Source organism: Panthera uncia, chromosome D2 (assembly GCF_023721935.1).
Source record: "Panthera uncia isolate 11264 chromosome D2, Puncia_PCG_1.0, whole genome shotgun sequence".
Lineage (NCBI taxonomy): Eukaryota > Metazoa > Chordata > Mammalia > Carnivora > Felidae > Panthera > Panthera uncia.
This window is the reverse complement of record NC_064818.1, coordinates 71,073,078-71,086,095: the sequence shown is the minus strand read 5'-3', so window position 1 is coordinate 71,086,095 and position 13,018 is coordinate 71,073,078. Positions and strand designations below refer to the sequence as shown.

Genomic DNA, 13,018 nt, shown 5'->3' with positions numbered 1-13,018 from the left:
TGAAATCCAGTCCCCGCCGCTCGCCGAGCTGTGCGCCTTCCGTGCGCGCCGGCGTTCGGCCGGCAGACGAGCCGCCCAGCCCCTGCCGCGCCACCTCCTAGGCGGCGGCCGACTCGGGGGGCGAGTCCCGGAGAGGAGGGGCCGGGCCTGGAGCGACGGGTCCCGGGGGCGGGCAGACGCCGAGCCGGGCCCCGCGCCTGCTTTCGCCGGCCTTCCCCAGCCTGCCGGGCTCGGCGGGGCGGGGCGCGGGGCGGGCCCGGGAGGAGCGCGGGGAGGAGTCCGGGCTGCGGCGGCGGCCGCGTCACAGCAGTGCTCCCGCTGCCCCGCGGCTCAGACCCGGCCCGAGTGCCGCCGAGGACGCGGACCGGGACCCGCACGGAAACAGGGGCTGCGCCGGAGGTTCCTCTCGCGGGCCGGGGCTGCGCGACCATGGCGGACAAGGAGGCCGGCGGCGGCGACTCGGGGCCTCGAGGTGAGCGCAGGGCGCGGGTCCTGCGGCTGCGGCGGGGCGGGCCGGGCGGGCCGGGCGGGGGAGGGATGAGGCGCGCTCGGCCCGGGGCCCCGAAGCTCCCTCTCGGGCCGCGGGAAAGTGGGCGCGCACCCCGCAACATCTTGCCCCAGCGGGGAGGGCCGGGGTCAGCGCCGCGGCGGGGCAGGGGGTCCTGGGGGCCGCCTCCGGCCCGCCGGTCACGTGCTGCGCTCCCGGCCGGGGTGCGGACACTGCGGCGGGGACCGCAGCCCCCGCCCGGGCTCTCTGACCATCCCCGTCGTGGCGGGCGGGGGTGGGGGGCGCCTCCTGCGGGGCCCTTTGAGAGTCCGGGTGAGAACCTCCCCACCATGTCCATCCCTTGCGCGCTGTGCGGGGACGCCCGCGCTTGCGGAGTAAAGGGCCGGCCGCCGGGTGGCCCCGAATCCCCAGCGGCTCATTTCCGTGACTCAGCGAGGCGGGGGTGGGAGCCTGGGGCAAATCGAGGATTTGGAGCTGTCCCCTCGCCCCTCGGAGGTCGGACTTAACAAGCCGGGAGTGGGGGCTGCAGCTCCAGGCTGAACTGCGGCGCACAGCCCGCCCCGCCCATCCCCAGGGATTCTGCGGGCTGTGGAGGCGCGAAGCGGCGGGGGCTCGTCCCCTGGTTGCCCGGGCGGGGGGGGAGGAAGGTGGCGCCCAGCGCCGAGGACGAACGCCCGCATTTTGCAAATGTGCCGTGGCTGCTTTCTTTGGGGAGCGAGGTTAGGGCTCACATGGGGCGGGGGTGCTGGGTAAGGAGCGAGAGAGGACCGGGGAACGGAGGGAAGAGGAGGAACAGCTTTTGGAGCCCAGGGCTGTAAATCATGGTTTCGCCAGCCGAGGGGACGGCCTGGCCAGGATCGTGGGTCCCAAGTGGGGAAAGTTGGGCGCACGGAGACGCCGCGCGTCCCTGACCGGAGGGGCTTTAGCAGTAGCAGCCGCTGGAGGGGAGCTGCAGGGTAAACCGCCTGGCGAGGATGAAATTAAAATGTCTCGGAAGTAAGGGAAATTCATCCAGGAAAGGCTCTGCGGGGACCTCAAAGCTGGGGAAACTGAGTCAGGTGGCGGCGCAGACACCATGGGCGGGGTGCTGGCAGTCTTACTGTGTGTGGCCGCGGCCCCCGCCCTTTGCTGCGCTCAGAGCGGCACCTGCCCCCTCCCCAGCCCATTGTTCCTGCAGATCTGGGAGGTGCCTCCCTACACGGCACTGCAGTAGTGGGGGAGTGCGGGGGGAGGGGGACATCCTGACAGGGCTCACTCTGGGGAGCACCCTGGGAGCGCCCAGGCGGGGCCCAAACACACATCCAAATCTCCCCCGCCCCTGCTCTTCCCCAGCTGGCAAATGGGGTTGATGGGCTGGTGGCTTTGTCTGGATATCACTCAGCAACTGGACTGATTTATTCCCCCCCCACCCCCAACCCTTTTCCTTTAAATTGGAAAAAAAAAAAAAAATAGGATGATAGGGAGGGACATCGGAATTGCCAAGAATTGCTAAAGCTTAAGTTAGTGAACCAGTTTCTTGCCTCTCGTGCTGCGATAAATAGTGAATGGCTGTATCAAATGCAAGGTTGGCCATAGGGTGTGTGAATTCAGAAAGAGTGAGCAGGGACTTGCTCCCCCCCCCTGCCCCCTCCCGTCATTTTGTCTTGTAAAATCGAATTCAGCACCCCTCCCCTACACGCATGCACACACAGGCACTGTGTGGTTGTCTCTCCTCAGGCTGGGAGAGTTCCCCATCCAGGACGGGGAAACACATGCTGGGTGTCCCGGGCCACCTGGCACCGTTCGCCCGTGTCTATTCTGGAGTGTTTCTTCACTTCCAGTGATCTGCAGTTCAAGGCAGCCAGTGAGAACATCCGACACATGGACTTGGGACACAGAGCAGGCTGTCCCTGGCAACTTGCTGCTTCTCTCTTGGTTCTCATCCCTTCATCTCTAAAATGGGAGATATTCATAGTATCTCATCGGAGCAGAGCTCACCCACCAGCTAACACGTCTATTTCTAAGGTTTCCTCACTGAGTATTCTGTGCTGGGCAAAGAGCATACCTTATTTTGTTTGTTCAAGCCTCATCAGATCTGTTACCAGCATTCCCCTTTCCGCCAGGCAGGAAATCTAAACATAGGTTGAGCGACCTATCCAAGGTCACATATCTAGGAAGTTTTGATTTGGACTCAGGCCATCTGATAATAGGGCTCTCGCCCTTCACTGCCATCCTGTGTAAGCCCTGTGGGTGTGGCCAGTGATTACTACTCTGTTAGGGACATAAAAATGGTGTTCTTCAGGAGATCATTTCGAGGATGCTTTTGGTGCAAAAGGATAAGTACCAGAGCGATCAGACCGTGTTGGCTCTTGGGAGCAGTGGGAGCCCTGGGCCGTATGGCCAGAAAGGCTGGCTGTAACATTTTTCCCAACAAAGCAAGTGGGGGTGGGGTGTGGGCGGAGTTGCCTGCGAAACAAGAATGTTGGTAGTTGTGGAAGCTGGGTCATGGGTACATGGTGGTTCATTACTGTGCCCTTTGTATATGTGCGCAGATTTCCTTAATAGAACATTTAAATTAATTTATAAAACCAGAAGGGCCACCCCTTTATCTTTAGACCTTCAATCCTGCCCCCACCAAGACCTAGGCTGGTGGATCCAGGGAGCCCTAGAAGGATGAGATGAACGGGAGGGTGGTGTGTGGGGTGGTTCAGACTGAGCTAGCTCCTGTGGTGACCCAGGCAGGGATAGGCATGGGCAGTGGACACCTCGTCATATGCTCCAGGGTGGGGATGGGGTAGGCAGAGGAACAGCAGGCAGGGGGGTTGCCTGTGTCCTGGGGGGGTCCCTCTGGAGGCATTGCGTTGGACTTCGGAGATGGGATTCTAACGCCCTAGCAGTTAAGCATCATAAAAATAAACATTTTAAACACTGACATTTATCGAGGACTTCGTCTATGCCGCAATCTGAAAACACCAAATGATTTCATGTGGCCCTGGCCAAATCACCTTTGTTATCGAATGGCTGGCTAGGAGAGAGTCCCCGTTACCCCCATGTCACTTCTGGAGAGAGCTGCCAGGCCAGCCTGGCACAGCTGGGAATGGGTTTGAGTGAAGGTTAGGAAGTGACCAAGCTGTCCAGCCTCTCTTAGCACATGCCTGGCCTGTCATAGGCCCTTAGGGAATCCTACTGAGTGTCCGAATGAATGAGCACACGACCAGTAGAGTGTGACTGCCCCACTTTCCCGTGGCCGCCAAACTACAGACGGAAGTGGAAGGGCACTGGTCGTGGCTCTCGAGGAGCTAAGGAAAAGTTGAAATGGTGCTCTGGGTTTCACTGGCGAGGACTCTGACCATGGATCCACTTCTGTGTCTGTACTTGCATTTGAAGCTCTGTCCACTGCCACTGTGGTCCCTCGGTACTCCCTGTGCACGCTTCCCGCACCGTGTCCTGTGTGTCTCAGAGCCCGGGATCGCCTTTAGCCCTCAGGCAGTTCCCCCCGCCGTGCACATCCTCCCTTTCCCTAGCAAACTCCTACTTATCCTTCAAAACCCAGCTCAGGTATCACTTCTTGGGAAGCCTTCCTAGGCTTATCCATCTTGGTGACCTCTCGGCTGCGTGGTTCCAAAGTCTTTGGTACTGGCTGTTGATAATCTCAGCGAGTGTAGATGGGGTGCTCAAGACGTTCCAATTCTGTATATCCCGTTGACTCTTCCAACAACCCTATGAGGTTGTGTTATTATGACCCCATTTTGCCGATGAGGCGGTTGAGGCTTTTGAGAAATATGGTAATTTTCCCAGTGGAGGAATCAAATCACCCAGCCAATGAATGAATGCTTGAGATGGGATATGAATCAGTCACAGACCCTAAAAGCGTGTGCTTTTCTCTTAATGCCTTTTCTCCCAGCAAGGGGGGAGAGGGATTAGGTCTTTCATTTCCCCAATCTTAGTAAGGGCACATAGTAGGTGCTCAAAAAATATCCTACTGTGTGTCGAATGAATATCAGCCAGTAATCCCTAAGGGAACACAGCAGTGGGGAATGGCATCTGCATCCTGCCCACTCCTCGGCGAAATGGTGCTTCTAGAAACTTGGATGCGCAGGAGTGGGTGGAAGCTGAAGAGGAGTAGGCAGGGCTCAGTCAATCCTGAAAGAGATGAGACTTTGATTCCAACAAGGGTTTGAGTGACGAGTCAATACCGTGGGAGCGAAATGCTCTCTTATCACATAAATAGGCCTCTGGTAGGGGAGGAAGCTTCTTTATTATTGCTGTGCATAATTAGAATGGCAGGGAGGAACCAGGGGCTTTAATGAATGAGCAGCATTCGGCAGGGAGGGAGCGCCTTCCACCTACAGGCATGTCTGGGCATGGAGAGCAGGGAGAGCCAAGGAGGGGACCAAGACGTGCGGGCACTGCCCAGGACCGACACTGGCCCCACCACAGTGGACTCTGCAAATCCTTGCTGCCTTCCTTTTATTGGAAATGACTCCCGATCCATGGCTCCGAGATGGACGGTGACAGGTGCACAGGAGTAAGGGAGCAAAGTGGCTTTGGGGCCCAAAGTGCGTGTCAACTCCAGCTAAGCGTTCCTTTCCTGGTCTGTGTAAGGAGCACGTGACGCCTGCCTCGGTCTGTTGTGGGGATAGTGCAGGTATCAGAGGGGCAGGGATTTACCAAGTTTTTTGCCCCGTAAGAGGAAGGGAGAGACGGCTTTCTTGCCTCTGTCTCCCAGATGTCCACGGGGATTGCATTGCCTTGTGTGGTGTGGCACGGGGTCCAGCTGCTCTGCTTTCTTTAGAGGCTAGGGAAGGTGGGCAGATTCTGCTTCAGTTTTTCTGACGTGAGGCTGTGTGGAGAACATGTTCAGGTTCCCGATGCCTTCGGACCCTCAGCGCTCCACTCTGACGCGACGAACACCTCTTTGCCGGCAAACACAACGCCTTGGACGCCTTTCCCCCATCTCTGCAGATTCCACTGGTGGGAAGCAAGAATGAAGGCAGCTGAAGGCTGATTCTGGAGCATGTAGTATTAGAGGGAACCCTCTTTGGCTCCTGGACATGCCCTGGGGTTAGTTCTCGATCCCAGCTGCCTGTTAGAACCACCTGGGGGAGCTTTGTAAAAGTCTTCATGTCTGGGTCTCCTCCCGGAACTGTTGTATCAGGACTTCTTTGAGTGGACAGCCAAGTTTGAGTTCCCACATATCTGGATTTCAGACTTGGGACCTCAGCATGAAGGGGGTAGAGGGCAGGACCGTCCGACACCGTTCACTCCCTGTCTGTGTCTGCAGGGTTTGTAAGCACCAGCTCTGTGTTAAATGCTTCGCCTGTGTTGTCTCATTTAATCTTCATGAACACTCCATGAGGTGGGAGGTTTTACACAAGGGGAAACTGAGGCTCAGAGGAATTGGGTGCATTCCCCAGGGTGAGAGAGCTGGGGGCAGGAAGGGGTGATGTTAGAACAGAGCTCAGGGCCGTCAGCAAAACCTCCATGGGCACAGCTTATCCTTAGGGAACTTTTTCTCAATCTTCAGCCATTTGAGATTCACTTTCCTGATTCCACTGTATGTTCTGACCACCTAAACTGTGATTTATTGATTACTTTTAAAATTCACCTGCTGTTTTTTTTAACAGGATTTAAGAGTCTTATTTATGTAAATTCCATACATGGGACACCTGTGTCACTTGCCACAAACAGAAGGTAACCGTGGCAAAAATGTATGGAAACCCAAACACGGGCAGAACCCTTTAGCCCCATGTGTTTTTCTTTGGAAAGCTTTGTGCTGAGGCTGCACTCTGGGTAAGAGGGAGACCAGAGAGTTTTACAGGAGGTCAAGGATACAGGAGCACCAGAGTGAGACATTCTGTTTTCTGGAAATCAGTCTCCAGAGGGACTTGAATGGGAAGAGAAGTGTTTTAGGAATCACCTGGGAGGGAGGTCCTTATGATTTTCAGTCCCCGACCTTCTGGAATTAGACTTTCCAGGGAAAGGGGCCCTGGGAATGGATTTGCAAAGCCTGCCAATAAGACTTATAATCGGGGGGGGGGGGGGGGACGACTAGGGACTAAGGCACTCCCTCAGGGACTCTGAACTAGAATGTGCTGCTTTACATTGTCCGAGTCGGGGAGAGAGAATGTTTCGGTGTGATTTTACAGAAACAGTCGGCTTGGATTCCAATTCTGACTTTACCACTTAGCAGCCTTGGGATTCTGGGCACGTGACTTAGCCCCTCTCCCACCCCACCTCAGTTTCTTCATCTGTAAAGTGGGACTGATCAATAGCACCCATTTCAGAGAGGATTTTATGTATTCCCACAACCTCTGCTACGTTTATGGCTCATTTGCCGTCGTCTGTTATTATGTATTATTAACGAATCCTGTAGACACAGGTAGGGCATTTATCAGTGGCTGCATTTTCTCCAGAAGGCCCAGAGGGGAAAAGGGCTGGCCCGAGATCCCACAGCTAGGAAGGGGCAGAGCTCGGCTGGAGCCTCAGGCCGCATGGCTTCTTGTCCGGCAGGCCTAGAACTTTGGAGATGAGCTGGGTGTCTCAGGCTGTGGGCCACATTTAATGACCATGTGGCCCCTTGCCATGGCTCTGAGCTCCCTGCTGGGCTTCTTGTCTGGGGCAGTAGTGGGGTTCAGTAGTCTTTTTGTATCCCTGGACTCTATCCAGGGCTGCCTACCTCTGCAGGACTCTCATGTGGACTCCCCGTCTGCCGTTGGACGGGCTCTGTCTGTGTGCTGAGACTCCAGGCCTGGAGCTCTGCAGAGACCGTTCTGAGCTCCGCCAGGACCACCCCTCCTCTTCCAGCCTTGACCATGACCTGGCAGCTAGGGATGTCAGGTGGGGCAGCATATGGGCCTGGGTTTTATCTTGAGGGTGGCCACGTGTCCTGGTGGGTGCCTCTTGTGCAGTTATGAAAAGTGAGATTCTTCATAGTGACTCCTTTCACTTTCTGAGCCTCCCAGTTTGGAAGATAAATTATGTGGTCGTGCTACTGAGCTCTGTCCTTTCCCCAGCCACGTGGGCCTCAAGTGGGACGGGAGAGGCAGGAGGATGTGTGGCTAAACCGGGTTCAGCCGTGTTTAACTCCTGGGTGTGATGCGGCTGCACCTCCCTTTCTCCTTCTGTAAACAAGGGTGGCTTGGGAGCCTGCTCTGCGCTCCAGTGGGTGCTGTGAGAATCGAATGAGAGAAGATAAAGTTAAGGCTAAGCACGTGCCTGGTGCACGGCAGGTGCTCCCTACGCTGTCGTTGATTGTTGCCAATGACGGTTTGCTTTGGGAGTTGCCGGGGTGAGACGTGGGATCTGGAGCCAGACTGCCTGGGTGCCACCCTGGGCCGTGTCATTTCCCCGCTCGGTGGCCCTGGCAAGTTACTAAACCTCTGGAAGGCTCAGTTTTTCATCTGTAAGATATGGGTTGTAACCGTCTTCTTTGTGTGCTTTTGGTGAGGATTAAATGAGTTTGTATCAGACGAGCACTTAGAACAAGGCCCGTCATAAAGTAGACACTAAATTAATCTTAACTGCTATTATTAGCTGTTATCGTTATTATGAATAATAGTCCAAAGTTACATTCTTGTAGGCAGGAGGACTTATCCACTGTTTTAGTTTCCTATTGCTATTGTGAAAATTACCACAAACTCAGTGGCATAAAACGACACAAATTTACTATCTTCTAGTCTAGAGGGTGGCAGTGAGTCCAAAGTGGGTCTGAGCTAGAGTCAAGGTGTTGGCAGAGGTGTGTTCCTTCTGGAGGCTCTGGGTGAGACTCCACTTCCTGGTCTTTTCCGGCTTCTAGAGGCCACCTGCATCCCTTGGCTCCTGGCCCCTTTTGCCACCAAAAACATCACTCCAACCTCTGCCTCCATTGTCACATCTGCAGTCTGCCTCTGCCCCTCCTGCCTCCCTCTCATAAGGACTCTTGTGTGAAGGCCTCTTTTGCGGCCCACCTGAGTAACCAGAGCTGTTTCCCCATCTCGAGAGCCTCAGTGTAATCACATCTGCAAAATCCCTTTTGTCATGTAAGGTAACATATTCATAGGTTCTGAGATTAGGATACCGATGTATTTGGTGGAGTGCTATTTATTATTCCGTCTACGACATCCAGAAAGATTGGGGTCTTGCCTACATTTAGGAATATTAGTTAGAGAGCCTCCAGTCTCTCTCAGGGATGGTCTAAATGTTAGGAACTGCCCTTTCTTGGTGTTTTATATCGGTTGGGTTCCTCTTGCCTCCTGTGTGATAACTTTCTGGAGTTTGGGTTGTTGGGTAGCCCTTGGCTTTTATTTGAACGTTTTTTTGAACGTCTTTATTTTTGAGAGAGAGAGAGAGAGAGAGAGAGAGAGACAGAGTGCAAATGGGGGAGGGACAGCGAGAGAGGGAGACACAGAATCTGAAGCAGACTCCAGGCTCTGAGCTGTCAACAGAGAGCCAGACATGGGGCTTGAACTCATGAAGGTGAGATCATGACCTGAGCTGAAGTCAGACACTTAATCGACTGAGCCACCCAGACGCCTCCCCTCCCTTGGCTTTTAATCAATCCTGGTAGGGTCCTTGGGCACAGTGCCACTTTGGGGACTGGTTTAGCCCCTTCTCGGGGGCCTGTGGAATCACTGAGACCTCAGTAAAAAGATTTACTGGTTCCCCAGTGGGAAAATGATTAAAATATTAAAGAATGAGTGAAATGTCTACAGAGCGTCACAGTGCATTTGTGTTTGCTGCGTAACAAAGCACCCCAGAATTTAGTGGGTCAAAACGGTAGCCGTTTTATTTGCTCATGGTTCTGTGCTATATGCTCCTTTTGCTGGTCTTGCCTGGGGTCACTCGTGACTGCAGCCATCTGCCGCCTCCACTGGGCTGCAGGGTCCGAGATGGTCTCGCTCATGAGCATAGGGGTTGGTGCTGGCTGTCGGCTGGACTTCTTCCTCCACTTGGTCTTTTATTCTCAAGGAGCTGGCTTGGGCTTCGTTACATGGTGGTCTCAGGACAACAAGAGGATGAAGAACAGGAGGTTGCAAGGAAGGCCTCTTGAGAAGTTGTGTGCTGACTCCTTCTAGGGTCAAAGCAGGTCTCGAGGCCCACCAGATACAAGGCGTGGAGAACGAGGTCCACCCCTTCGTGGGACGGGCTGCCAAGAATTGGTGGTTGCTTTGCCTCCGAGTCAGTTTGAGTAAAATGACGAAAGGACACACTGTAAAGAATGGCATTATGTGTGAAAGCAGCTCGCAGGCTGGATTCGCTCGCTTGTTACAACCTTCTGTGAATGTGTAGGGTCCAGAAGTCCGCCCGTTGTAAATCAGATGTGACTCACGGTCGAATTATCTGGAAAGCAACTCCCGGTTATCTTACACTTGCAATTACTTGGTTGTTGGTCTATACAGCTCGTGTTTCCATGATTGACGAATGGGGAAAGGATGTTGGTGCGTGAAAGTTGTGTTGGCTCACTGACCGTTTTTCCCAGCGTGTTTGTGTTTCGATAGATGGGGATGGGCTTTCTCATGAAGGAAGAGAAATAGGACAGGAATTAAAAAAAATGCTAAAAGTCTACAGGTGCACCTTCCTTTAGTGCAAGTTGTGGCTGTTTTAGTATCTTTCGGCCCCCACCCCCCTCAGGCTGAAGGGAGAAGCTGAGAGGGCCAGGGAAGGGACTGGAAGGCATTGCGTTGTGAGAACGCAGTGTATACAGGTGACACCCTGGGTAGGGTTTTTGATTGGGGTGAGAATGGTCTCTGTAGGAAGTGAGTGACCCTGGGCCACCTGGGTGGCTCAGTCGGTTAAGCACCTGACTCTGACTCAGTCATGATCTCGCGGTTGGTGGGTTCGAGCCCCGCGGCGGGCTCTGTGCTGACAGCTCGCAGCCTGGGGTCTGCTTTGGATTCTGTGTCTCCCTCTCTCTCTGCCCCTCGCCTGCTCACGCTTCGTCTCTCTCTGTCTCTCAAAACATAAATGTTAAAAAAAATTAAAAAAAAAAGAAAAAAAAGAAGTGAGTGACCCTGAGGCCCATCGTCTCAAAGGAGAAGCACCAGTCAACGACTGGCCCACTGGGGCTTTGGGTCCAGGGGCTGGTGCGGCTTACTCTGCTAGGGTATTGCTAGAGCCATGACTATTTTGGGAAAGCCTCAAGTGACAAGGTCCTGTAAGTCTTGAGCGACCTGCGCCACCCCGTCTTTCCCATGAATCCTATTATTTTTAGTGTGTGATTTTGCAGAAGGTGAAGATTTCCGGGAAAACACGCCACATTGTGGCAGAAACGCTTGTGTGTCTGTTTGCTGCAGGATGAGTGCCCGCTTAAAATTATCTGCCCCAGGGGCTCCTGGGTGGCTCAGTCAGTTAAGCATCTGACTCGTGATTTCAGCTCAGGCCACTATCTCCTTGTGGGATCGAGCCCCGTGTGGGGCTCTGTGCAGAAAGCACGGGGCCTACTGGGGATTCTTTTTTTTTTCCTCTCTGCCCCTCCTCCACTCACGCTTTCTTTCTCTTAAAATAAATAAATAAATAAACGTAAAAAAATATATATATTTGCCCTGTTACAGAGCGGGGCCTCAAATGGTTCAGCCCACTGGAAGAGGTCCCTCTCGTATCTGCACCTCGTTTTGGAGTATACTAGCTGGACTTTTGTGACTGTTTTGCTTTTCAGATGTTTGGTATGCTTTTCGAGCAGTTTTGCTGACTGTGTTCCCTTTTTGCCATCAGGACCCAGAGGCTCTGGGAAGGTAGTGAGTTCTGTCGGGTGAAACCACTGAGCACCCTGACATCTCAGCGGGAAGTGGGTTTTGCCTGTGTCAGTTGTTCCCCATAAACTGGCACTAAAGGGATCCTCCTTGTTGCCTTCTGTGTTTCGTAAATAAGACCCCGTGGGGGCACCTGGGGGGCTCGGTCGGTTGAGTGGCCGACTTCGGCGCAGGTCACGATTTCACGGTTCGCGGGTTCGAGCCCCGCGTCGGGCTCTGTGCTGTCAGGGCAGAGCCTGCTTTGGATCCCCTCCCTCCCACTCTCTCTGCACCTCTCCCGCTCATGCTCCCTTTATCTGTCAAAAGTAAACAAACATAAAAACAAAAAAGCCCCGTGGTCTTGACCGGGCACAGATTCCCGGTTCCGGCGTGGGACACGGATCATATAGGTGCCAGTGCTCGGGTCTGCGGCCTCGGAGGCCACAGGCCGGCCTCTCTGTTTGTCCCCAGGTTTCCACGGGCTAAAGGCTAAATTCCTCTGGCCACTTCCTTCCCTTATTTTCCTTTTCTCCTTGTCCCTGAGGGGCCGTCTCTGCCGGTTGGGATAAGAAACTGTTTACAGGCACAAACGTCAGAAGTCCTGTTCCCAAAGCGGAGATAGAAGTTGTTGAGGAAACAGAGCCTGTAGGTGGCATTGACAGCCAAGTGGGAGCTGGTCGGCCACATGTCGGGGCTGGGCCTGCCCTCTCGCTTTACAGATGGGGAAACTGAGGTCAGGGAGGGCTGAGGAGACTGCTTCCAGATACTGGGCAAGGCCAGCGTAAGAATCCAGGTCGGCTGGCTCCCTCTGCAAACTTCCCAACTGAACCCAGGGTCCTCTCAGAATCCTTCTTAACCCGTCAGTCCAGCCAGCCCCTCCCAATCAGAGACAGCACGGGTCTACACCGCTTTGCCATCCGCAACTTAAAGACTTGTCCCTCCCTGCAGGAGTTACATTTCAGTGTTTGAAGAGGTAACGTTTAAGGTAGAGGACTAAAGTGTGCCGTCAGAGTGCCCTGAGTGAGGGTCCTGAATGGTCGGTCGAGCCCCAGGCGCCGCCTTCTCTGTTCCCTTGCATAGTTCCTGCACCGACACTGGTGGTTGCCTATTTTTTGTGCCAGTGTTCAGTGGGGCTTTTAGTTTCAGGTAACTGCACGTTTTCTAGTTAGAGGAAGCCAAAAGGAGATTTTGTAGAGGATCCCAGGATGGCTCCTGGAACTCCCTCCGTGCCGGCTCTAGGAGGGAAAGCACCGGGAGCTTGGGGTTCTGCCCCTGCCCCACCCCGATCTCTTCTGCTTTACTCTGCTTGTGGCCTGTCTTTCCCTCCCCGCAGGCCCACTTTATGGGTGCCCCAGTCTTTCTCGCTCCAGTCCAGATTCCCAGGGGAGGCCCCTAGGTCCAGGCATGATTATGACCTGTCCCTGGAACTGTTACCCCGGGCCAGGGGCTGGGGTCACTTGCTGGGAGAGGGGAGGAGCTGGGGGGAGCACTGTCCTGTGGTCAGGGAGTAATTGCCTCTTACAGACCATTATGGTGTTAGTAACCGAGTAAGTCATCCACAGTAGGTGGTTCCTAGGTGAGGGCTGTGCATGCAGAGGGTAGATGAACGGCCTATGGGAAACTTTCTCATTTTTAATAGCAACAGATAACCGATGAGGTCCTATTTTCCTTTCTTTTATGAATCAAATATAATAGCAGATAATAGGTTTAATAAAAAACATTTCAGGGGCGCACGGGTGGCTCAGGTAGTTACACGTCTGACTTTGGCTCAGGTCATGATCTTGTGGGTTTGTGGTTCGTGGGGCTTGTGGGTTTGAGCCCC

The 13,018-nt window shown here is 54.3% G+C and overlaps 1 protein-coding gene across 1 annotated transcript in view; it reads left to right on the top strand.

Annotated features, from left to right (window-relative positions):
- Positions 1–429: 429 nt before the first annotated feature.
- The window catches only part of HSPA12A (heat shock protein family A (Hsp70) member 12A), a 67,748-nt gene continuing 55,159 nt past the window's right edge, over positions 430–13,018 (top strand). The window contains 1 exon segment of the mRNA XM_049646022.1: positions 430–472. Within this exon segment, the coding sequence (XP_049501979.1) occupies positions 430–472 (43 nt within the window).